At 55.6% G+C, this 25,137-nt stretch overlaps 1 protein-coding gene across 1 annotated transcript; it reads left to right on the forward strand.

Moving 5' to 3' along the window:
* The first annotated feature begins 8 nt into the window (after positions 1–8).
* SETD1B (SET domain containing 1B, histone lysine methyltransferase) lies at positions 9–23,811 on the forward strand. Its single transcript, XM_074321000.2, has 17 exons — positions 9–256; positions 743–930; positions 1,153–1,251; positions 1,883–2,153; positions 4,185–4,297; positions 5,168–6,388; positions 9,973–10,788; positions 11,246–11,507; positions 11,599–11,936; positions 12,020–12,131; positions 12,668–13,147; positions 14,392–15,642; positions 16,828–16,994; positions 18,686–18,817; positions 18,903–19,022; positions 19,101–19,238; positions 21,151–23,811. The coding sequence occupies exons 2-17, from the start codon at positions 757–759 to the stop codon at positions 21,322–21,324; spliced, it is 5,868 nt and encodes a 1,955-aa protein (XP_074177101.2). The 5' UTR covers positions 9–256; positions 743–756; the 3' UTR covers positions 21,325–23,811.
* Positions 23,812–25,137: the final 1,326 nt, after the last annotated feature.

Consider the following 25,137-nt stretch of genomic DNA (forward strand, 5'->3'; position numbering starts at 1 on the left):
GAGCGCTCGGGTCGGGCTCCTTAGCGGTGTATTGTGGGATGTGCGGCTACTGGGAGCCGAGCCTCCGCCGCCAGCCGCCTCCCGGGCAGCAGCAGCAGCAGCAGCAGCGGCGGCGGCGGCAGCAGCTCCGGGCCCGGCAGCCGCGGCCGCGGCGCCCCCCCCTCCTGGCCCCCCGTCTGGCCGCCCCGGCCTCGGCTCCCGCGGGGGACACCATGTACTGGCTGGCGGCGCAGGGAGGCCGGCGCCCGGCGGGGATGTAAGCGCGGCTCGGGGAGGGAGAGGCCGCGGCCGGCAGCCGGGCGGCCCGAGCCCCCAGCCCCGGCCCCGGCCAAGCGGGCGGGCGGGCGGACGGGCGGGCGGCGCCAGGCCTGCCCTAAGCCCCGCGCCCGAGCCGGGCCGACCGAGCGAGCGAGCGCCACGCCGGGCTGCGGGGCGGGCACTATGGGCCGGAGCCCGCGTCCTCCGGGCACCCCGGGCCCCACCAGCCCGCACCGGAGGCCCCCGGGAGCCCCTCGCTGCCGCCCCGAGACGGTGGCCGAGCGGGCGGGCGCCTAATTCTCCCGGAAGGGTTATTATCTCGCTACATTCTTATTTTGGGGGGAGCCAGCGAGACAGTGCCTTTTGGGGCGCGCTGGTAAGGTGGGAGGGGGTGGGGGCTGGACGATTTGATTCTTTCGCGTGTGTGTAGAAGCGGCCGCCGCCGCCGAGGCGGCGGAGACGACAACAACTTGCTCGTCTTCAGGTTGGGTTAACGGCATGGAGAACAGTCACCCCCACCACCACCACCACCAGCAGCCCCCGCCGCAGCCCGGCCCTTCGGGCGAGAGGAGGAACCACCATTGGAGAAGTTACAAGTTGATGATTGACCCAGCTCTGAAAAAGGGGCATCATAAACTGTACCGCTACGATGGGCAGCATTTCAGCTTGGCGGTGAGTAGCCGGCGCGCCTCCCCGCCGCCCCCACCCACCCCCAGCCGCGCCGGGGAATGAGGTCCGAGCGGCCTGGGGACCCCCGTCCAGACCACCGGGCCAACTGTCAGCCGGGTCCCCAGCCCTGGAGTTTGACAAGTGCCAGGAGGAGGGGGGGGTCTGCCCCTGCCCCTGGGGATTGGGACCAGCCCTCCCATTCCGCCCCCCAATTCCTCCCTACAGATGTCCAGCAACCGCCCTGTGGAAATTGTCGAAGATCCCCGGGTCGTCGGGATCTGGACCAAAAACAAGGAGCTGGAGCTGTCGGTGCCCAAATTCAAGGTAGGACCCTTACCCCGGCCCCAAAGTCCCTCCCCCCTCCCACCCCGAGTTCGAAAATAACGCCAGTCCTGACCGAGGCCAGCCGGATTCTGAGTTCCCGCCGTCCCGGCCGAGGAAGTTTTGACGGAGAGGGGGAGATTGCTGCAAGAGGGGTGTCCCCTCTGAGCTACTGTAAACAGAATAACACTGCGGTGAAACTGTAATCAAGGCGCTGATACTGTGTCCTGCCCGCCCAGCTGGGGGCTCCGGGTCCCCACCTGGCTCCTGCCAGCCCGGGGGCTTGGCTCCGGGACCCGCCCCCCTTCCCAGCCTTGAGGCTTTAGAGGAACAACTTCCTAGCCCAAGGGGTTGCCCCTGACCCGCAGCTGGGAGAGTAGGCCAGAATGGGGGTGGGGGGTGGGGAAAGAGAAACTGTTTCTTTTTCCCCTTTCCTTTCGAACCCAGAGGACTTCCACGTTCCAAACGATTTAATCCTTCGCTTCCCGGGCCCGCCCGCGTGCATTTTTTTTCCAAAATTTTTTTTTATTTTTTTACCCTTCATTGTTTTACACGGGCTGGCGAGTGGAGAATGTTCTGTTTTCCCTTCAGTTTCAATGTTCTCCAAACTCCCTTCCCCCTCGTCCCCTGCCAGATCGATGAGTTCTACGTGGGCCCGGTGCCTCCGAAGCAGGTGACATTTGCCAAGCTGAATGATAACATCCGCGAAAACTTCCTGAGGGACATGTGCAAGAAGTATGGGGAGGTGGAAGAGGTGGAGATTTTGTATAACCCCAAGACCAAGAAGCACTTGGGCATTGCCAAGGTGGTCTTTGCCACAGTCAGGGGAGCTAAGGAGGCGGTTCAGCACTTGCATAGCACTTCTGTCATGGGCAATATCATCCACGTGGAGTTGGACACCAAAGGTGAGTGGAGGCTGCTGGCTCAGGACACCCTGTGGAGGGCGCAAAACCTGTCAGTGTGACCCCTTTCCCTCCTGGAACTCCTCTTGCAGTGTTGGGGACCCCCTCACTCTTCCTTGGGTGCCCTCCTACAATCTTATTTTCTTTGCCCCCTCCTGAGGGTAGAGTCACGTGGAGCTAAATGTGTTGTCTGTTGCTAGGAGACAAGCTGTAATTTACCAAATGTGCCGGTCCTTGGCCACTGCACCCCTAGGGACCACCTAGAAGCTTCCCCACCGCTGACACCCCCTCAGGCCCCTCTCCGAGCGCTGGTGGCCTGGGTTTAGACAGTCCCCAGTGTTGCCGTATGTTAGGGGAAGAGGCAGGGTTTGTTTATTTGGGGGGGGGGCTAAGGGGAGCTACTAGGATGCGTTTCAATACATAAAGAGTAGGTTCCTCAACTAAAAAGAGAGTCCTCCGAGGATCCAGGGTGTCCGTCCCTCCCCCATACCACCCCTTACCCCTGGAAGTGAGAACCAATCTGGGCCCAGAGTGTGGTTTCATTGATAATGTTCCAGATAGTGCTCGGAGGCTGCACTCGGTGCTCCAGGGTTGACACTGTCTTTCCTCCTCTCTCTTAAAGAGACAGTAGCACCTCCTAAGCACAGTGCTGGCTCACTCCCAAGTGGCTGGCTGGGGAGGCCACACCTCCCACCCTCGGGGTCCTGGGAGGCTTCTCCTGGATGCTGGCTGGAGGGGCATGCAATGACTCTAGTTCCCACCAGGATAGAAGAAGGTGCCAGGTTCTTTGAGGACCAGGCAGCCCTGTGACTGGGTCCAGAGCCTCTGGAGGTCTCTTAGGAGACCCTGCTTGGGCACACATAGGTGGAAAGCTTCCAGGGGTTTTGTGAGCAACTGGGGCATTCAACCCAAGACAGAAAAATCTAAATCTTTATTTTTGGTTCTAATAATAAATACATGTTGACCGAATCTCAGACATTGCTGGGGGCTGTGGAGGGGTGCAGGTCCGGGGCAGGCACTGTTTTCCCATAAGCTCTTGCTGAGCTGTACCTCCTTGTGAGTCTCCTGGGGGCACAAGCCCAGGTTCCTGTCCAAGCCACATCCCTTTCTCTAGTTTCTCAGACTCTGTGGGGGGGAATACAGACCCTTTCAAATCTACATCTCTCTCCGGTGGCTGTAAGCCTGACTTGAATGTGGAGCCCTTTCCCCCTTCACACGCCCATGTTAAGGAGCAGCCCATGTTAAGGAGCAGCGGTGTGCTCACCAAAATTTCATTTCTGCAAACAAAAAAAAGGGGGTGGGGGTGGCCCTCAGAGACTGCTAACTAAGTTTGTATTTCAAGAAAGAGACCAGTAATGCATAGCTCAAGGAATGCGTCTCCTTTGCATATGTAAGCAGCTGCCTCACAGGGCTCTATAAATATCAATAATCTGGGGCCCCCTGGTCTGCAGAGGCCTTCTCTGCTGGTGGAGTGGGGTGGAGGGTTACCAGACATGGCTCATGGGGCTGAGCCCCAGGCACAGCTGGGGAGTCTGGTCAGAGGAAGGACTGTGGAGTTGACAGGAATGGGGTACTAGAGTGTGTTTTATAAACCCTGCTGGTCACCTGGCCCCAGATAGTTAACAACAAACTGTCACTTCTATGTCACTGGGTCTGCTCTCCACTTGCTACCAGACCCTGGCATTTAAGTGGGAAGGCAAAAGGACAGGACTGGGAAGACCTGATTCTTTGTTTGTGTGCCCAGGTGACAGGAAGGGGCTTTGTATTGAGTGTGGCATTCTGCATTTGGAGAGTCCCAGCCCCACAAGGCATTAAATTCTGAGTCTCAAGATGAGAAAAATCACACAGTGTAGCAGCTTCACTGAACAGATAGGACTCCTGAGTGAGGTGCAAAGAGAGGTGGGAACTTGGTCAGGGTCACACAGCTTCCCCAGGCTTGGGGTCTCAGGCACAAGGGCCCCACAGGCAGCCATCCTGTGGAGGCTGTCCCATCCGAGAGTCTCGCTGAGTCCTCCATCCCTTGTCCTTCCACAGGGGAAACCCGCATGCGGTTTTATGAATTGTTGGTCACAGGCCGATATACACCCCAGACCCTCCCAGTGGGCGAGCTGGATGCTGTTTCTCCAATTGTGAACGAAACCTTGCAGGTAGGTTTCTCGCCATCAGCACCCCCCTCACCATCACCAGCTTACTGATGTGCCCCTCACCCCCACTGTCACCATGTCCAGCCTTGGACACCAGAGCCTAGGAAGGAAAGTAGCCTGGCCACGCACCGGCTGGGATTCCCACAGACCCCAAGACCATCTGGGACCCACTTTCCATGTGAATGCTGAAACTGCTGCCCCTGATGTCCTGTGCATCCCTCTTGCCCCGCCCCCAGAAAGCAGAGTTCAGGTCCTCTTTCCAGAGTGAGACTGACTCCTTCCCCAACCACTGCCTCCTAGGACCACCCTCACCTAGAGAGATTCTCATCCCAGCCCTTCCCCAACCAACCTTAGGAATAGCTTTTCCAGAATGAAGAGACTGCTCACTTGCTGGTCAGCTGAGTTGTTCATTAGGCGCATTTACCATGTCATACTATTTAAATCCTAAAACACTGGGAGGCTGGAGGGGACAGGGCCCTTGGCCACCCCCTCACTCCCAGGAACATAGTTTCCATGGTTTATCTTGCTGCCCCTGCGGGAAGGTTTTTGATTTCTGCCAGCCTGAGACAGGAAAGAAATCCTAGTTAAAACCAAGATGTCAGGATCTTCTATTTTCTCTGCTTGAGGGATTAGGAAAAACCCTCAAGGTTCTCTGAGGATAATTGGCAACTCCAAGAGTAGAGAAGGGTTAGGATCATCCAGAAACTCCTCTTCAATCTCCCACTCCCCCATCCTTTTACCATGCTGCAGGTGTAGAGTGACCAGTTTGCCTCTGAGCTCCCCAGCAGCCAGAGTGAGAAGGGAAAATATCCCCATTCCATCGCATATTCCCCACCCCCATCCCCATGATGTGAACTACACCTCTCTCTCTAGCTGTCAGATGCCCTGAAGCGCCTCAAGGATGGTGGACTGTCTGCAGGCTGTGGCTCTGGATCATCCTCTGTCACCCCCAATAGTGGTGGGACACCCTTCTCCCAGGACACTGCTTACTCCAGCTGCCGCCTGGACACACCCAACTCCTACGGACAGGGCACACCCCTCACACCACGCCTGGGCACCCCCTTCTCCCAGGACTCTAGCTACTCCAGCCGCCAGCCCACACCCTCCTACCTCTTCAGCCAGGACCCCACGGTGACCTTCAAGGCCCGGCGACACGAGAGCAAGTTCACAGATGCCTATAACCGCCGCCATGAGCACCATTATGTCCACAACTCTTCTGCAGTCACTGCAGTGGCAGGGGCCACGGCTGCCTTCAGGGGCTCTGTGGACCTCCCATTTGGGGCACTCAGCAGCAGTGGCCCTCCATTCAAGGTTCAACCACAGGATTCAGCCACGTTTGCCCACACTCCACCACCTGCCCCAGCAACCCCCGCTCCTGGAGTCACATTCAAGTCTTTCTCTCCCTATCAGACTCCTGTGCCCCCTTTCCCCCCACCCCCTGAAGAGCCCCCCACCACAACCACCTTTGGGGCCCGTGATAGCGGGGACTTCCGAAGAGCACCTGTACCTCCACCCTTGCCACCCACTGAGCCCCTGGCCAAGGAGAAACCGGTCACACCACCTGGCCCACCACCCCCCGATGCCAACAGCATGGAGCTGGGTGGCCGGCCGACCTTTGGCTGGAGTCCTGAGCTCTGTGACAGTCCAGGCACACCCACACTGGAGGCATCACCTGCAGGGCTGGAGAAGCCCCACGACAGCCTGGACTCCCGCATTGAGATGCTGCTGAAGGAGCAGCGCACCAAGCTGCCCTTCCTTCGGGAGCAGGACTCGGACACGGAGCTACAGATGGAGGGCAGTCCCATCTCCTCCTCTTCCTCTCAGCTCTCCCCATTGGCCCCCTTTGGCACTAACTCCCAGCTGGGCTTTCGAGGCCCCACATCACCCTCCTCACGCCCCTCCAGCACCGGCCTGGAGGATATCAGCCCCACGCCACTGCCTGATTCAGATGAGGATGATGAACTTGACCCGGGCCTGGGGCCCCGGCCCCCACCTGAACCAGGCCCCCCAGACCCTGCTGGTCTGGGCCAGGCAACTGAGGTGGCCTTGGACCTGGCTGGAGACAGGACCCCAACCTCAGAGAAGATGGATGAGGTACCACCATGTCTGTCCATCTCTGTCTGGGATTAGTTTTGTCTGTCTTGTGTCTCCCTCTTTCCTCCTTTAAAATGTTATCCTGTTAGGAAATCTAGATAAGACACAGAAGCAACAGGGCTAGGACAGCCAAAATAATAGGTCAATCAATATATAGAGAATAAAACAAGGATGCAGAAAAGCATCAGGCTGAGCATATAGTTCGGCCCTGAGCTTCCTAGCAGCCACGGAGAGAAGGGAAACATGACCAAGTTCTGTTGCTCACCTTGTTAGGTATGGGAAATCAAGACTTTTCCTAGGGATCAATTCTGACTTGAGATTCTTTGGTGGGAGTTTGCTGAGACCCCAAAGAGTATGAATTGTGGTGATGATTCTGGTCCCCCTTCTTTGTTGGGTGGCTTGGGGATGGTCAGGGCTGGTCCTGAGGCTCAGGCAAATTGGGGAGAGAGGTTGCTCAGAGTGCTCTGCTGGTCTAGGCTGGAGCACTGTCTCCCAGAACCTGGTGCCCTCTGAAGAGATGGGAAACTATGGTGGGCAGGCAGGGAGGGCACTGAAATTTCCCTTCTGCTCTCCATGGCTCCAGGAGTGAAGGAGTTAAGGGTTAGCCCTGGAGGAGGCCCACAGCCAGAAGCAGGCAAAGTTGCCCTGCCTCTACACTTTCCTCATCCTTAGATCCTCGTCTGTGGTGTCATTGCCCAAACCTCCAGTCTCAGGGTTGGGGTGAAGGTTGCTGTGTACCACATTCTCCTGGTGGGGTGTCCAGGGGAATTTAGTTTTAGGTCATCTTGCTTGGCTTCCATTTCTCTCCATTCTTTGTCCAGGCACCTGCCCTGGCCCTCCTGGAGACCTGCGTTGGAAACTGTGGGCCCGGCGGGCATGAGCAGCCAGGGGTTTAGATAGAGCTCTGTGCCCCTGTGGGTGGCTGCGGGGCGGAGGGTCCCCCTTCCCAAGCCCTTTGATTAGGCCGGTTTGGCTGCCTCAGGGAGGAACAGTGAAGAACTTGGCCTACCTGGGAGGGGATGGCAGGTGGCTGGGCTCCAGGAGCCAGCCTCCAGGCCGATTTGGGGAAGTGGTTTCAGGGGCCAAGCAATCCAGGCAGGGGGAGTTGACAGGTATGCGGAGATGCTGGCCCTCCTCTCTTCCCTTATGGCTGCCTAGGGTTAGGGTATGTTTACCATGTTGACCGCCTGGTCCAGGGCGAGGAAGTACAGAGTAGCCGGAGAGACTGAGCTTTCCCACCTTATCACTGTATGGAAGGGGAGACTGAGGTTCCAAAAGCTGGGGTCTGGGATGCCCCAGGACCTTAACCCCGGGAAGCCCCGGTGTACTGAACCTCCAGACTGGCCCTCGGGAGCCCCCTGCTGGCAGCTTGGAGAGCAGCACCCGGGCTCCTCCGGACTGAACTACGAGAGTCCCATTTGTGGCTAGGGAGCAGTGCAGGGGGGTCCACTGCGGGGTGGAGGGCAGGGGGAGAAATTCCTTTTCTTAAGAGCAGCTGGTGGTTGAAAGTGCAGGCTCCAGTCCTTGAGCCTTGAGTCCCAGCTCTGTCACTTACTGGTTATGTGACTTTGGGAAAGGCACTTTCCCTCTCTGAATCTCAGTTTTGTCCTCTGTGAAATGGGACAGTGAGAGCACCTGTCTCACACTGTCTTGGCCTAAGTGAGGTGCCCCAAGGGAAGCTTCCAGGCACAGCGCGTGCTGGGCGCTTGGCTAGTTCCCACCACTTTTCACCCCCGGGTGCCAGAGGGGCGGAGGGAGGGGCAGGCCGAGGGCTGGAGCATAGATCCGGGTCTCTTCCTGATTGGCTGGCTGCATGGACGGGTTAACCCTCTGTGTGCTGTGCCTGCCTTGTTGGACGCTGTCCAGGGCTGATCTCCCATCGCTGTCCCTGAGTACCAGACTGAGCCTGCCAGTTCTCTCAGCATGTGTATGGGGACCAAGAGAGAGACAGACAGACACAAACCTAGCAAAATCCAGAGTGTCCTGCTCCTGCCATAGTTTTGGTATTCCTTCTCTTGCTCCCTCCCGCATTTCCCTTTGAGACCTCCCTCACCTGTCGGTTGACCTCTGACCCTAGAGCCTGCACAGACCCCACCCCCTCAGCCTTTACTTGCACTCCCTGTCTCTTGCAACCTACAAAGTCTCTGTCTCTTCAGCCAAGTTCATCCGGAGCACCTTCCTGCCTCTTGTCCTGAAACAAGAGCCTGGGGGTGGCCCGACCCTTTTCTCCTCACCCCTGCTTGCCGTCTTGCTCCACCTTCACCATGTGGGCCCCAATGCCTTTCTCTAGTTCCTGGGCATCCAACTCCCCACAGCCCTGTGTCCTAATGTGAAGGGGTCCTCTGCCCATTTTAGAGCCCGGGTCATTCTTGACTCCTCCCCTGTTCACCTGGTACCTCCTCCCTGGATTCCAGCAACAGCTCCCTCACCGCCAGGCATCCTGGGCTGGAGTCCCAGCCCTCTGTCTGACTGGCTGTACCTCTTGGGCCAGTGGCTTTCGACTCCCTGGGTGTTTCCTCACCTGTTAAGAGGGATGGGAGTAGAGCCCCACCTTGTGAGGCTACAGTGCAGATAAGAAATGAGACTCAGCCTCACACGGGCCCATACTAAGTATGAGATTAGGTGAAAACATGAGATTCACCTAATCTCATGAGTCATGAGATTAGGTGAAAAACTAATTAAGGAAAAACAAAAACATACCTCCTATTGATGTATCCTTAGTACTGGTAAACCCCCTTGCTCACATGTCACCTTCTCCACTGGGCTGTCTCTGCCACAGTGAGGACAGCAGGCTGAGCTGACTGGGGGCACAGGCTGGAGAGCCTCTTCCTGCTTCAAATCCTGCCTCTATCTCTTGCTGGCTGTGTGGCTTTGGGCAAGTTACTTAAGTTCTCTGTGTCCCATTTCCTCATCAGTAAGAATGGAAATAACAGACCTACTTTGTAGAATTTTTCTGAGGATTAACTGAGTTAACATACATAGAGTGCTTAGAAAGGCACCTGGCACACAGGAAGTGCTGTAGAGGTGGTAATTATTAGTTTTATCTTCTCTGAATACAAATTGAAACAGAATCACTCAAATTGAAACAGAATTTGTTTTCCTCTTCACACCCCATTTCTCTTCCCAGCTTTCTTTTTCTCCACGACAGACTATATATTTCACATCTTCATCCTGGTTACCCTCTGCCTCTTCCCTCTAGTTCAGCTCCACGAGAGCAAGAATTTTGTATCTCTGGTTCACAGCTATGTTGCCAGCACCTAGAAGAGTATTTGGCAGATGCTGAGTAAATGTTTGTTGAATGACTGAATGAATACTCATGATAACTGAATGAGGCAGGTACTATAATGCCCATCCATTATGCAAATGGGGAAACTGAGGCTTAGAGAGGTTAAGTGACTTGCTAAGGCCACATGGCCAGGAAGGGAGGGGACCAGGATCAGAATTGCAAAATTCATGTTGCTCACTAGTCTTGCAGAAGGCTTCTCCAACTGCCTGGTGTTCAGAGTGGGTCTCTGGGACCCACTCTGGGTCTCTGGGACCCTCCCAGGCTTATCCTCACTGCTCCCTCCATGCTTTCCCCACAGGGCCAGCAGTCCTCCGGAGAGGACATGGAGATCTCGGATGACGAGATGCCCTCAGCCCCCATCACCAGTGCCGACTGCCCCAAGCCCATGGTGGTGACCCCAGGGGCTGTGGCCCCCTCTGTGCTGGCCCCAAACTTGCCACTGCCCCCACCCCCTGGCTTCCCACCACTGCCCCCACCTCCACCACCACCCCCACCGCAGCCAGGCTTCCCCATGCCCCCACCCCTGCCGCCCCCACCACCCCCACCGCCCCCTTCCCACCCAGCTGTGACAGTGCCCCCACCACCTCTACCAGCGCCACCTGGTGTCCCACCCCCGCCCATCCTGCCACCTCTGCCACCCTTCCCTCCGGGGCTGTTTCCCGTGATGCAGGTGGACATGAGCCACGTGCTAGGTGGCCAGTGGGGCGGCATGCCCATGTCCTTCCAGATGCAAACGCAGATGCTGAGTCGTCTGATGACAGGCCAGGGCGCTTGTCCCTACCCACACTTCATGGCTGCTGCAGCTGCCGCCGCCTCAGCAGGGCTGCAGTTTGTCAACTTGCCGCCCTACCGGGGCCCATTCTCCCTGAGCAACACCGGCCCAGGCCGCGGGCAGCACTGGCCACCCATGCCCAAATTTGACCCATCAGTGCCACCACCAGGCTATATGCCACGCCAGGAGGACCCGCACAAGGCCACTGTGGATGGCGTCCTGCTGGTGGTGCTCAAGGAACTCAAGGCCATCATGAAACGCGACCTGAATCGCAAGATGGTGGAGGTGGTGGCCTTCCGGGCCTTCGACGAGTGGTGGGACAAGAAGGAACGGATGGCAAAGGTGGGTAGGCGGGTGTGGGGTACCCCAAGGTGGTGGGTGGGCAGGAGCCCAGCCTGGACTCTCCTCCCAAAGCACAGTACTGAAAACGGCTACCCACACCTCCAAAATAGGGTGGCGGGAATATTATTTTGTGAAATGTGTATTGGTACAGATGTGCACTTACCGTGCGTGTCTTGTGGATTCCAATCTCCAGAGTGTGAAAGCCACTGTCGGATGCAGGGAGTTGTGGTAGCCCGCTGAGTGGGTGAGGAAATTGAGGTTCAGTGAGGCACAGAGCACTGGCAGTGTCCTGAGAGGTGGACGTAGAGTGCAGCCAGGTTTGCAGGAAGGAAGTGACCAGTTACTCTGCATCTGTCACTGTTGGAGGAAGGCAGGCGGCTCAGGGAGGGCCAGCCAATGGGGTTGCTGGCAGCACCCCCGTCACCACCGTGACCGTCCCCTGCTCTGTTCACCCCAGGCCTCATTGACTCCGGTAAAGTCTGGCGAGCACAAGGACGAGGACAGGCCAAAACCCAAGGACCGCATCGCCTCGTGCCTGCTGGAGTCGTGGGGCAAGGGCGAGGGCCTCGGCTACGAGGGCCTGGGCCTGAGCATCGGGCTGCGTGGGGCCATCCGCCTGCCCTCCTTCAAGGTCAAGAGGAAGGAGCCGCCCGACACAGCGTCGTCTGGAGACCAGAAGCGGCTGCGGCCCTCTGCCTCCGTGGATGAGGAAGATGAAGGTGTGTGTCCCCCCCCACACACAGACCAGGTGCACTGGGTTCCTCCTTCCGTGTCCCCCCAGCCCAGCTTTGATACCCTTCCTCCCCACAGAGTCCGAGCGTGAGCGGGACCGGGACATGGCCGATGCCCCCTGTGAGCTCGCCAAGCGGGACCCCAAGGGCGTGGGTGTGCGGCGACGGCCCGCGCGGCCACTGGAGCTGGACAGCGGTGGGGAGGAGGACGAGAAGGAATCGTCGTCCGCGTCCTCATCGTCATCGGCGTCTTCCTCCTCGGGATCTTCCACGACCTCACCCTCGTCCTCAGCCTCCGACAAAGAGGAGCGGGAAAGCACAGAGGAGGAAGAGGACGGGGAGGACGAAGGGGAGGATGAGGAGGAAGGCCCCAGGAGCCAGATCTCCTCCTCCTCAAGCTCCTCCACGTCCGATAAGGTGCCATTCGGTCAGGGAGGCCTGGGGTACCCGGCCAGGCGAGGGGGGTCCCTGTGGCTCACCTGTCCCTCCCTCTCTCCCAGGATGACGACGACGACGACGACGACGACGACAGCCTGGACGAGTCTGAGAATGACAGTGAAGATTCGGCCCCGTCGGAGGCGAGTGAGAAGGAAGAACGGGACTCAGATGGAGGTGAGAGGGGCAGGCTGCGGCCCCGGGTCCGGCCCAGGGTCCCTCTGCAGAGGGCAGAGGCTGAGCGGCGCCACCAATACTTCCTGGGCAAAATGTCTTTAAATGTGAACTCATTAAAACACGGACTGGCCGTACTGTATGATCCCATGTAGGCGAAATGTCCAAAGTAGGTCCATCCATAGAGTCGGGAAGCAGACTAGCACTCACCAGGGGCTGGGGCTTGGGGGGGCAGAGGGGCAAGAGCCGAAGACGCTGGTTCCTTCTTGAGCTCATAACAGTATTTTGGAACTAGACAGAGATGGTGGTTGTACACATTGTGAATACGCTAAATACCACTGAATTGTCTAAAAGGGTTTCCTATTAGGAGGATTTTACCTGAATTTTAAAAAAGGGTGACTAGTTCACACACTCTTGTCCCTTCCACATATCTGAGGGCCACCTTCAGGCCAGGTGTCACCTGTTTGAGCCCTTTGGGGAAGCATGTGGTTGTGGCACCACCGGTAATGGGAGGGCCTCTGCCTGTGTCCCCCACGCAGAGGAGACAGTGAGCATCACCACCTCCAAGGCAGGACCCGCGTCCTGCAGTGAGAGCTCGGAGTCTTCTGAGTTTGAATCAAGCTCCGAGTCCCTGTCGTCATCCTCAGAAGACGAAGAGGAACTGCCGCTAAGGAAGGAGGAGGAGGAAGAGGAGGAAGAAGAGGCAGCCACTGATGAGTGCATGGCCCCTGCCGCGCCTGACGAGGGCTTGGAGGAGGATGTGGCCCTGAGGCCATCGGCGAAGGAGCCCGTGCGCATGGAAGAGGAAGTGGCCATCGAGGCTGAGGACGGAGTCCCTGAGGAGTGGGCCCCCACGCTGGAAGAACCCTCGCTGCCTATGAGTGTGGAGGAGCTGGCTGGCGGCAAAGAGCCCCCCGAGGAGCCAGGTCTGAACCAGGAAGGGTCCAGGTCGTTGTCTCCAGAGCCCCCTGTGAAAGAGGTGGAGGCTCGGCCCCTGCCATCCCCGGAGCCCACCCCAGGTAACACCTGCAGCCCCCGGGAGCATAGTGGGGACGGAGGCAGGATGTTCCTGACTGTCAGGACATCCTAAGCCTCAGTTTCCTGTCTGTAAAATGGATCCATGGCCAGTACCTTCCACATGATGTTATGTGGGAGGAGAGTGAGAGGACATAATGTGCCCGCACGCAGCCTGGCACCTGTTAGTTTCTCATAGGGAACTATTCCTTAGTGCCAGTATTTCCCCAAGGATTAGTCCTTGGCCTGTTAGTCCCATGAGATGCTACCAAAAAAGGTCAGGTGTGCATGGTGATTTTGGCGGTAGGCAGGTGGGGAAGCTTGAGGTGCTGGCCAGGTGAGAGGGGCCGTGGACACTGCCCCCTCCACCGTCTTGATGGAGCTTCACTGAGCGTGTTAAAGGCTCTAACAGTACCGTCCAGTAGAACTTTCTTCAGTGATAGAAACATCCAATACCTATCAATACCGTAGCCACTCGACACAACATCACTAAGAGCACTTGAAATCACAAAGAGCGCTGTGGAACTGCATTTGGATTGTTCCTTACTTTTAATTAATTTAAACTCACATAGCCACACGTGGTTAGTTTGTACCTCTAATAAGTCCTTCAGAAAAAACACACCACTCATCGTATTTTGTTTAAATCTGTTGTTTGGCTACAGAACCACAAGTCTTTAAATATTGTCACAAATATTCATTAAGCCTTTATTGCATCCCCAGTCCTGTTCTAGGTACTGACAATGGAACTGTGGACCAAACAGACGAAAATATCTGCCCTCGTAGAGTTTACATCCCAGGTCAGGGTGATAGATAACAGCAGATAAGTTAGAAAATACATTGTATGACAGTGGACATACGAACTAGAAGAAAACCTTAAAGGCTCTGACAAGTCCTGTAAAAAAGAGTCTTGTCGAGTTGTATTTGACAGCAGACCCCATTTTCTTAGTCCACAGGATGTTCCCTGTTCATAGGAGCACTGTTCTAAAGACAGTGTCAAAGGCCAGCAGCCATGTCTCTGTCTTTGATTTGCTTCACCAGCATTTATCATGCGCTTGCTGTGTACCTGACCCTGGGCTGGGTGCTGAGCAGTCCTTGAGTGGTTTAGCTGGAGGGGGACAGTCCTCAGAACCTCGCGAGACTCAGGGCTATGAGTTGGTCAGGAATCAAGTACATGGTAGGGCATCATAAATAGGGCACTGAGAGGTGTTTGAATCTAACAGTGACCTGGTTTTTGCCTACCTCTTTGCAGGGGAGGACCTGGAGGCGGAGCCTGAACCGCCCACACTGCTTTCCTTACCCCTGCAGCCGCCATTGCCACCCCCTCGACCACCCCGGCCACCCAGCCCACCGCCAGAGCCTGAGACCCCAGACCCCCCACACCTACCCGTCCCTCTTGAGCCTCCCCCCGAGGACCAGCCCCCACGTACTCCAGGACTCGGTGGCAGTCTAGCCAAGTCTCAGAGCACGGAGACGGTGCCGGGCACTCCAAGTGGGGAGGCCCCACTGTCAGGAGGCAATAGTGGCCTGTCATTGAACTCCCCACAGGTGCCCGGCAGCCCCTTCTCCTACCCTTCCCAGTCCCCCAGCTTGAGTAGTGGGGGCCTCCCAAGGACACCTGGCCGGGACTTTAGCTTCACACCCACCTTTCCTGAGCCCAGTGGGCCTCTGCTCTTGCCCGTCTGCCCTCTCCCAGCTGGCCGGCGCGATGAGCGGTCTGGCCCCCCAGTGCTCCTGGAGACGGGCCTGCCACTCCCTTTGCCCCTGCCCCTGCCCCTGCCCTTGGCGTTGCCTGTCCCTGTCCTGCGGGCCCAGACTCGGGCGCCTGCTCAGCTGCCACCCCTGCTGCCTGCTCCTCTGGCCCCCTGCCCGCCCCCCATCAAGAGGAAGCCGGGCCGGCCCCGGCGATCCCCGCCAGCCATGATCTCCTTGGATGGGCCGTTGGTCCGGCCACCAGCAGCGGCCACCCTTGGCAGGGACCTTCTGCTCCTGCCAGGCCAGCCACAGACCCCGGTCTTCCCCAGCACCCATGACCCCCGGACTGTGACCCTGGACTTCCGGAACACGGGGATCCCGGCCCCCCCACCACCCCTGCCCCCCCAGCCTCCCCCACCCCCACCCCCACCACCTGTTGAGCCCACCAAACTGCCCTTTAAGGAGCTAGAGAACCAGTGGCCCTCTGAGGCCATCCCTCCGGGCCCCCGTGGGCGAGATGAAGTCACCGAGGAACTCATGGAGCTGGCCAAGGTACGGAGTTCCTGGCGCCGGCCACCTAAGAAGCGCCACGAGGACCTGGTGGCCCCAGGCTCGCCCGAGCTTTCACCACCACAGCCCCTCTTCCGGCCCCGGACGGAGTTTGAGGAGATGACCATCCTATATGACATCTGGAACGGCGGCATCGACGAGGAGGACATCCGCTTCCTATGTGTCACTTATGAGCGGCTGCTGCAGCAGGACAACGGCATGGACTGGCTCAATGACACGCTCTGGGTCTACCATCCCTATATCCTGCCAGACGGGGTCGGGGGGGGGGGGTCCTCCTCTCCTACCACGCAGGAAGCCGCCCCCCTCTCTGGGCCTCATCTCCCCTGATACCTGTGCAGACGATAGCGTAAGTCACTGTCACCTGTGGAGCAGTGTCCGCGTGCCGACACCAGGCCAGGCTCCATACGGAAGCACCGCTGTTAAACACATCCTCTGTGGGAGGCAGATCTTACTCCCAGAGTTAGCAGGTCTTAGAGCCAAAAGTAACAGTGGCAGAGACTGACTGAGGACCTACCCTTCCTGGGCTCCCATCACCTAATTTAATTTTCCCAACAACCCAGTGAGGTAGGGCTATTATTATTCTCCTTTTATATATGTAGAAGCCAAGACTCAGAAAGGTTAAGTGACCTGCCCGAAGTCCACAGGTATGAAGTAGCAGAACAGATCCCCCCCCCTTTTTCTGCCCGCCACCCCCACCCCTCCAGTTCAAGCCATTGTTTTTCAGTCTAGTTGTGTAGGACACAGCTCCCTGACCCACGCTGGTATTATGAGCTTTGCACTCCCCTCCCCCACCGACTGAGGCAGTCGGTCGCCGGTCGTTGGTCAGCAGCTCACGGAAGCTCTCGCCAGCTGCCGGCCACTCACAATGGCTGCCGGCCATGCATGCTGGTAACCAGCCGCTCATGGCAGCACAGAGTAGCCCATGGTAGCACACAGCAGCCTGTGGCAGCACACAGCAGCCCACGGCAGAGCTGAGATTTTAACCGAGGCAAATCTGGCCTCTTAACTATGATGCTACCCTGATAGTCGATTGTTAATGTAGCATTTTGAGGTTGGCGCTATCATCATCCCTGTAATCATACTAAACTAATTTATTGAGCACTTACTTTGTGTCAGGAATCCTGCTACGCACTGTAAGCATATGTAGTCATTCAGAGAGGCATCATTATTACCCCAGTTTGCAGATGGGAAAACTGAGGCAGAAAATGGATAAGAAACACACTCAGGCCATGCACCTGGGTACCCCTCACAGAGTTCTGACTGTCAGTGGAGTTGGTGGCGTGGGTGTGAGCAGTGAAGCTGGATATTGTAGCCTCCTGGAGATTGGTCTGAGGGTGGAGAGGCCGAGCCAGTGGGATGGGTCACCTGAGGGACCTTACAGGGCTTACCATCAATGTCCATGTGGCCCTTGACCCACACCCACCCACCAGCCTCTCTTCAGCTAAGAAAAAGAAACGGGATGACGGCATCCGTGAGCACGTGACAGGCTGTGCCCGCAGCGAGGGCTTCTACACCATCGATAAGAAGGACAAGCTCAGATACCTCAACAGTAGCCGCGCCAGCACGGACGAGCCCCCCACAGACACCCAGGTACTGCCATCGGGTGCCTGGACACACCAGAGCCTCCTGGCCTGGGCAGTGGGTGGGGGTCCTCCTAGAGGGGGTGCAGGCACGTTGAGGGGCTGTGGAACCAGAGGGGCTGGCACATGGAGGAAGACATCTAGGTGCTCAGGTGTGAGAGGTGAGGTGAGTGGTGGGCAGTGAAGAGCCTCCGAAGGGTTTTAATCAGGGACGTGAGCAGAGTTGAGTTGCATTTACAGAAGGTTCACTCATTCCTTTTTAAAATTAGGTGAAATATCTATTGGACACTTGCTGCGTCCCAGACACTCTTGTGGGGCTATAGCAGTGAACAAAACAAAATCCTTTTTCTCATGAAACTTACATTTCAGTTGGGAATAGGAAATAATTAAGTGAACGAATAAGTGAATCCGGGGTGGAGACAATGCTATGGAGGAAACAGGAGAGGAGGCTATGGATTGGCAGGTTAGAGGGGATCAGAGAAGGTGACATTTGAGCCAGACTTGAATGAAGTAAAGAAATGAGCCATGTGGATAACTGGGAGAGACCACAGAGAAGTAGAAAGACTTCAATAAAAAAGTTGAAACAGAGGGGTTCACTAAATCCAGTAGGTCACACAGGGTGAGGAGGCAGGGAGGAACCGACTCAGTGGTGTGAGAAAGGAAAGGAAAGGCTAGTTGTGGCGAAAGAGACAGAGACTGGGTTTTCAGTGGGTTTGTATTCAGTGTGTGACAGCAGGCCACAGGAGAGGTTTCAGAGAGGAGGTGAGGGTGGCATGGTTGTCTGTGATTTTCAAACCTCACCCTGGCTCCTGTGTAGAGAGCTGACTGTAGGGGTTCAGAAGCGAGACTGATACAGTTACTGCGGTTCCCATTCCAGACATGTGGATGGGTTGGACTTGGGTGGCTGTGAGGAAAAAGGGGGATGCATTTGAAAGAATATCAGGAATGTTAGAAAGGGCCAATGGACAGGGCTGGAGGCTGGGTTACGTATAGGAGACAAGGGAATTGGTGGATCTGGCTTTGGGAGCCTGGGTAGCTGGTGGCCAGGGTGGGAAGGGAGGTGGCACCTTCACTTTGGGACAGCTTGCGTTTGAGGGTTTTTGGGACATCCGGGGAGTGAGGCCTGGCAGGCAGTCCGATACACAGGTACAATATAAATATGGGGAGGGGGACTTCCAGTCTGGGGACCCCCACTCAGGCATCATCAGCTTGGAGATGTTAGCTGAAGGTCAGAGTAGGGACAAGCTCACAAAGAGAGAACGTGTGGGGAGGAGTGCAGCTCCAAGCAGTAAGGGCTGGGCTGGAGGACGCGGGAGGCGAAGAGAAGGAAGGTATGCGCGGGTGTCCACGGAGGAGGCGTGGCTTTGAAGGCATGGGGGGCTCCGAGGGGGCAGAATGAGAGCCACAGGGGTCAGAGTAGACACACACCACCATCTTCTGTCCGAGAAGCAGAGATGCTTCTGAATCTTCTTGCTGAGATGAGAAAAGACAGCAAAAGTGAAGGTTAAGTTATGTCGTTACCTTTAAGATGGGAGGAGCTTGGTATTCAGGTGAGAAGAAGAGGTGGCACTTAGGGACAGGACAGGCACGGATAAGCCCAGAGCAAGGAAGTTGGGGCAGCAGGGACCCAGAGCTTAGGGTGGGGGCATGGACACCAGGGTCGGTGGAACCAGCTCCCTGACCTGTCACCACCCTGGGCAGGGCATGAGCATCCCCGCACAGCCACACGCCTCCACCCGGGCCGGCTCCGAGCGGCGTTCAGAGCAGCGCCGCCTGTTGTCCTCCTTCACTGGCAGCTGTGACAGTGACCTGCTCAAGTTCAACCAGCTCAAGGTGAGGCCGGGCCCGAGCAGGGCAGCAGGGGTGGCAGCGGGACCTGAGACCAGGGCTCTCATGTCTCCACTCCTTGCCCTCCAAGTTCCGAAAGAAAAAGCTCAAATTCTGCAAGAGCCACATTCACGACTGGGGCCTGTTCGCCATGGAGCCCATCGCGGCTGATGAGATGGTCATCGAGTACGTGGGCCAGAACATCCGCCAGGTAGGCACTGCCTGGTGGCCAGGTGTCGGGGCGGGTCCCGGGCTGGCCCAGCCCAGACTAAGGCCTCTTCCCGGCCAGGTGATCGCGGACATGCGGGAGAAACGCTACGAGGACGAGGGCATCGGGAGTAGCTACATGTTCCGGGTGGACCATGACACCATCATCGACGCCACGAAGTGTGGCAACTTCGCACGCTTCATCAACCACAGCTGCAATGTGAGTGCCCAGCAAGGGACTGCCACTGCTCTTGCCACTGTGCCAGGGGGACCGGAAGCCCCTGGCACGGGAACCAGCACGGCCTGCTTCCCAAGCTCAGGGTCCACCGAGGGTGGGGTGTGCAGCCTTGCACGTGGAGCCTTTCTCCTCCGAGCTTCAGTTTTCCCATCTGTCAAGTGGGTGTAATGAGACGAAAGGTGCTCAGGAAGTGGCCCGTTCCTTTGGTAATCATGGAGTTCCTTCTCTGTGCTGGGCTTTTTCTGTGCTTCGGTGGGTCGGGCTCAGTCCTCAGAGGGCTCGCGCTCTGGGGCAGTGCTGTCCACTAGAACTTTCTGCAGTGGTGGGAAAACTCTGCCACCATGCTGTCCACTGACTCAGTACTCACCCAGTGCGGTGTTAGCACTGAAATGTGGCCAGTGTGGCTGAAGAACTGAGTTCTTCATTTGATTTTAATTAATTGGAGCTGAAATAGTCACACGTGGCTATTGGCGACTGTAGTGGATGGCGGAGGTCTGGTGGGGGCGAGAGGCGTTGGTAACAAGGGTGGCTCTGGCACCGGGAGCTTCCAGCAGGAGGCAGGCCAGAGTCTGGGCGAGTACCCCCAACTCTGGCTTTGAGTTTGGACGTGGCTGCTTAGTGAGTGACCGCAGGTGACTTACTGAATGTCTCTGTGCCTCAGTTTCCCAATCTGTAAAACAGGAATGATGACGGTCTCTCCTTGTAGGTTGTTGGGAGGACCAAATGGGTTACTGAATGTGGGCCCTTTGAGTGTGCTGACACAGCAAGTTCTCAGTCCCTGCCAAGCTGCCTGGTTGTGACTTGATCATTGGGGGTGGTGGGGACTTTCCTGTCACTCTCTTGTGAGAACTGAGGAATAAGGGAATTACCGAGGTGAGGGAGTGAGTGGGGCAAGCGTTCTGCTTAACGGCCCTGGGGCAGGGAGGGAGAACACCTGTTTGAGGGACAGCAAGGTGGGCAGTGGGGATGGACTGGGGGCAGGAGGGCAGGGTGAGAGCATGAGGTTGGCAGGCTTGGGGTGCCAGTTCCCTCAGCCTTACAGGCAGAACTGAGGACTTTCTCTCAAAGCCAAGGCAGGACACCAAATTTTGAGCCATGAGGTGACAGGATCTACTGTCCCTTTGGGAAGATTTCCCCAGTATCTAGGTCAGGAGTAGATTTTCTCAGAGGACAGAGAGGCAGTAGAAACCACTGCAGTCCAGGCGTGGCTGGTGGTAGTAGGTCGAACGCAGTAGATAGAACCCACTGGGTGTGGTGGTGAATTGGATTCGGTCTTGGTGTGGTGTGAGTGTGGGAGGTGGAGGCTTGGGGGCCTGGGTGCGTGTTGCAGCTGCTCCCTAGAACTTAGGTTTGACATTACTAAGTCACAGACATCTCTGGAGCTGCCAAAGGCAAATACTGGGCAGCAGGAGGATTTCTGGGCCTGGCGCAGGACTAGCAAACCTTTTCTGTAGATAGTATGTATTTTTGGCTTTGTGGCCCAGACCATTTCTTAGCAATTACTTAACTACAATTGTAACAAAAGGAGCCCCGACAAAATGTGAATGAATGGGTGTGGCTCTGTGCCAATAAAACTTTATTTGCAGAAACAGGCAGCCGGGGGCCAGAGTTTGCTTACCGCGTCTGTAGAGCCCAGAAATGAGGCCGGGGCCAGAAATACATCAATTTGAATCACCTGTGATATAAATGGAAATTGACGCTGTGGGAAATAATTTATTATTATTATTACCATCATCATTCTTATTTAATATCAGAGGCAAGAGGTCCTGGTCACCCATATGGCAGTGGGCATGGGGGTCATGGCAGCAAGCAAGTAAGGCTCAGTGTGGTGGCCGAGGTAGTGGACGGCTGGGCAGGGTCCACAGCTCATCCTCCCCTCCCGCCTCGCCCACAGCCTAACTGCTACGCCAAGGTGATCACGGTGGAGTCGCAGAAGAAGATCGTCATCTACTCCAAGCAACACATCAACGTCAATGAGGAGATCACCTACGACTACAAGTTCCCCATCGAGGATGTCAAGATCCCCTGCCTCTGTGGCTCCGAGAACTGCCGGGGGACCCTCAACTAGGCCCAGCGCCCAGCGGAAGGATGTCAGCTGCCGCCATGGGCTCCCCAGCGTGGACCCTCACGGCCCCGGGGCCTGTCCCCACCTCCCACCCCCATTTCAGGTGCTGTCCTCTACCCAGTGGCCATGTCAGGGCCTGGCGCCCCCAACACTACCCCCAGGACCCCCGTGGCTCCAGCCTCTCAGTGGGAAAGGGCTTCTCTGTCTGTCAGCCCATGTCTTGTGGTTTCTAAAAGAGCTCCGTTGAGGATTTTTGTTGAACTCCAACATGAACTTCTCTTTGTCTTTGTGTTGCTCTCCCTGACTCGCTCCCCTTTCTCCATCTCTCTTTCTCTGTCTTTTCTCTTTCCCGTCTTTATTATCATCAGCCTCCTTCCATGAATGCTGCTATGTTGTTTTGTCTTCTCTTTGCTTTCTTTCTCATCATACGAAGAGACATTTTAACCGTTGAAATGTGAAGGCAGAATTAGAGAGCGGGGACCCCCGGTGGGAGCTGCAGAGGGCTCCATTTGGTTGGCCTATGTTCTGGAACCCTTGGGCCAGGGCGCTGGGCCAGGTGCTGCAAAAAAGAGGGGGGTTGGGCAGGCGGCTTTGACCTCAGAACACTATGTAAGGCTCCCCCTCTCTGCCAGAGGACTCAGTGAGGAGAAGAAACCCCCTTCCAATCCCCATCCCCAGTCTATTCCTTCCCCAGCTTCCTGGGGGCGCCATTTCCCCTCGCAGACCCTGGTAGAGCCAAGCTGGTCCCAGGTAGGAATTTCCCCTCTGGGCTCTCCCAGCCACCCCACACCCTGCCACCCCCAAAATCTTGGGTTCAATGTTTACTTTATCATTCGAATGCCAGCAATGAGGGAGCCTCCCAAAGGCCCCAGTGTGGGCCGGTGGGGCACTGGGAAGGGTCATGTCTACTCTCTCCTGCCCTCACCTTCACCGGGCGAGAGGAGGGCTTCCCAGGGCAGGCGGGGCCCCTAGTCCCGCCACTACGGGTGTCTGAGGTGTCTGACTGTGTACACGTGGCATTTTTTTGTTTATAAGCTTCACCTGCTCACCCCTCTCCCCCACCCCCAGCCCACACCAGCCAACAGCCTCCTCACCCCAAGAAGTCAAGAGCATATTTATTTTCGGAGATTATTTCTCTCAGAGAAAGGAAAATCTTGGTAAAGTTTTTAAAACTCAGATCTAAATCTGACAGTTTTTTTTTAACCCTTTTTACCCCCTTCCCATCATCTTCTTCAGGGTTTATTTCCATGAATTTTTTTCTTGTGCGTGTATAAAATCAAACGAAGGGAAAAAATAGGCTTTTGAAGTTCAGAACCAACTTCTGTATATACGCTGCCATAAGGACTTTTTCTCGGGAACATTGTTTCTTGTAGAAACATGTGGGAAGACTTTTTTGCTCATTTCTTTGTACTTCCAAAAGACCACACACACACACACACACACACACACACACACACACACGCGTGCGCGCGCGCAAGTCCCCCGCACCCCAGAAAGCAGAGCAGGCATGTAAATAATTTATGGAAAGTGACTGTTGTGACCAGGAGTCATCCTCACCAAGAAGGGAGAGCTCCCCGTGGGGCCGCCCCCACACTGCGGATGCAGGCCTGGGGCCTCTGGTATCTCAGCTTGTGTCAAGCTTGTTATCATGTAAATTCTGTACAAAGAATTGTTATTTTTCTCTTTTTTTGTCGTTGGTGGTTTTGTTGTGTTTTTTTTTTGTTTGTTTTTTGTTTTGTTTTGTTTTTTAATTTCTTCACCCCACACCCTCTCTGTTTGAGACTGCCCTCTGGTTTCAAGGCCAGTGAAATCAGTGGCATTAAGACACAGAGGGGGGACCTGGGCATAGCGGTGAACTTCTCTTCCGTTTGCAGTTTTCTGCCTAAGTGTGCAACTGAGGAAATATTTATTTTTCACATGAGGAAATGTGTAGTTCGTAGAGACAGCTGATTTAAGTTACTTGTGCAGCCCCCAAGGGGCTGTCTTCATTCTGTCCCCACCCCTCACAAAAGAAGTGGGGGGTGATATGGGGAAACCAGGGGCCGGGGCCAGCCTTAGCCCTCACCCTGGCCTCACCTTGCCCAACCAGCGAGGGGCCGGGCCCTCCCCATCCCCAGGAACCCCCGCCCCACCCCTGAAATGGTTTGCCATATCCAGAAATGTGTTGGCCCATTTTTCTTTCAATGCCTTCATTTCTATTGAACAAATTTTGTTTTTACAGAATTGGGGGTTTCTGCTTTTTATTTTTCTTGTCCCTCCTTCCCTGCCTCCCTCCTCCTGAAAAGAAAAGAACCCATAAATTTTAGGGATATTTGTGCATATAGGCTCTATCATCTGTATGTAACTTGTTTTGAAGAGAAGTGTTTCCGTTGTGGGTGTGTCTTGCTGTAAATATTTGTTCATATTTTTGTGAATTCAATACTATGTACCATTGTATTATAGTAACTTTTATAAAGCAAACCATAAATATACTGACTTTTCTTACAGATACGCCATCTCTCTTGCTCTCCTCTCTCTCAACTCTTCCTCTCTCTTCTTTCTGTTGGGGTCGCACCCTGTTCTCACAGAGGGTGGGCTGGTTGGGCTGGGGGAAGAGGGAAAGAGTAGATGGATGTGGTCCTCTCAGCCCAGCAGTTCCTGAACTCTGAGCCCTGTTGGTGAATTCCGTGAACTCAGTCAAGTTATAGTCAGACTAGACCTTTGCATAGCTTTTTAAAGTTTTCCTTTTAGAATCTTTCTTAAAACCTTAACACTGCTAATAGTTCTGCAGTTAAGGAAACAAGATCCAATATCCTATCGCCATCCCTGGAAGAACTAAAAAATGTTTCAGATTTAAGAAGACAGTGCTCTTGTCTGCATTTGAGGGAGGAAGAGGCTTTGATAAAAGTCACAGGTTGAAAAGAATTACATGTATGTAGTGTTTGTGGTATCCCAGGTAGGTCTCAACTCTGCTTTATCCATTGGTGGGGTAACTGAGGGGCCCACATAGGGTTGTTAGACGATGTCCACTTATCCCTGAGAAGGACAGAGTCAAAACCTCAGCAAGAAGCAGCGTGATTGAAAAGATGCTGCATCTCACTTACTACAGAAATGCAAATTATATCACAATACCATTTACCCAATCTTGGCAAGCATGGGGCGGGGTGGGGGACGGGCACATATGCAGAAATTGCTACCCCCTATAGGAGGAAAACTTAGATGTTAACAATCAGTATTTAAAATAACGCATAACTCTTGGCCCAGATGTTCCACTGTCAGGACTTGAACCCGACAGCCCCAAGTAGGATGTACAAGGATGTTCTTGGCAGCCTCAGTGTGAGCAAAGGAACGAAGGCAGGGCAGGTGTCCGTTAGGGATGGGCTGCTTTTCGGAGTTGTACATCCGGACAGGTGAATGCCACTGCAGCTGGATTTGTGGGAACAGAAAAATTGCTGAGGGTGAGGCTGAGCCAGGAAAGAAGGTAGATGCAGCCCCTGGCCATTCATTTATTCAATCAATATTTATTGAACACCTATTATATGCCAGATACTCCTCTACGGACCAGGGATACAGGAGTGGAGAAATACTGCTCGCCTTCATGGTGATTGCTCTTGTGAGCCAGACAGTCATGAAGAATAAATACTATAGCCAGGAGAAAAATAGCTATGCACGGAGGGTGTCCGTGGGAGGGGAGTGCAGTTTTAAATAGAGGGGTCAGGAAGTCCACCTGACCAACCTGGGAACCAAACTCAAAGGAGATAAGGGACAATTACCTCACTGTAGACACCAGGGAGAAGGGCATTCCAGGCTGAAAGAACAGTGAGTGCAAAAGCCCTG

This window comes from Rhinolophus sinicus, chromosome 9 (genome assembly GCF_057876585.1).
Source record: "Rhinolophus sinicus isolate RSI-liver-muscle chromosome 9, RSI-T2T, whole genome shotgun sequence".
Classification (NCBI taxonomy): Eukaryota; Metazoa; Chordata; class Mammalia; order Chiroptera; family Rhinolophidae; genus Rhinolophus; species Rhinolophus sinicus.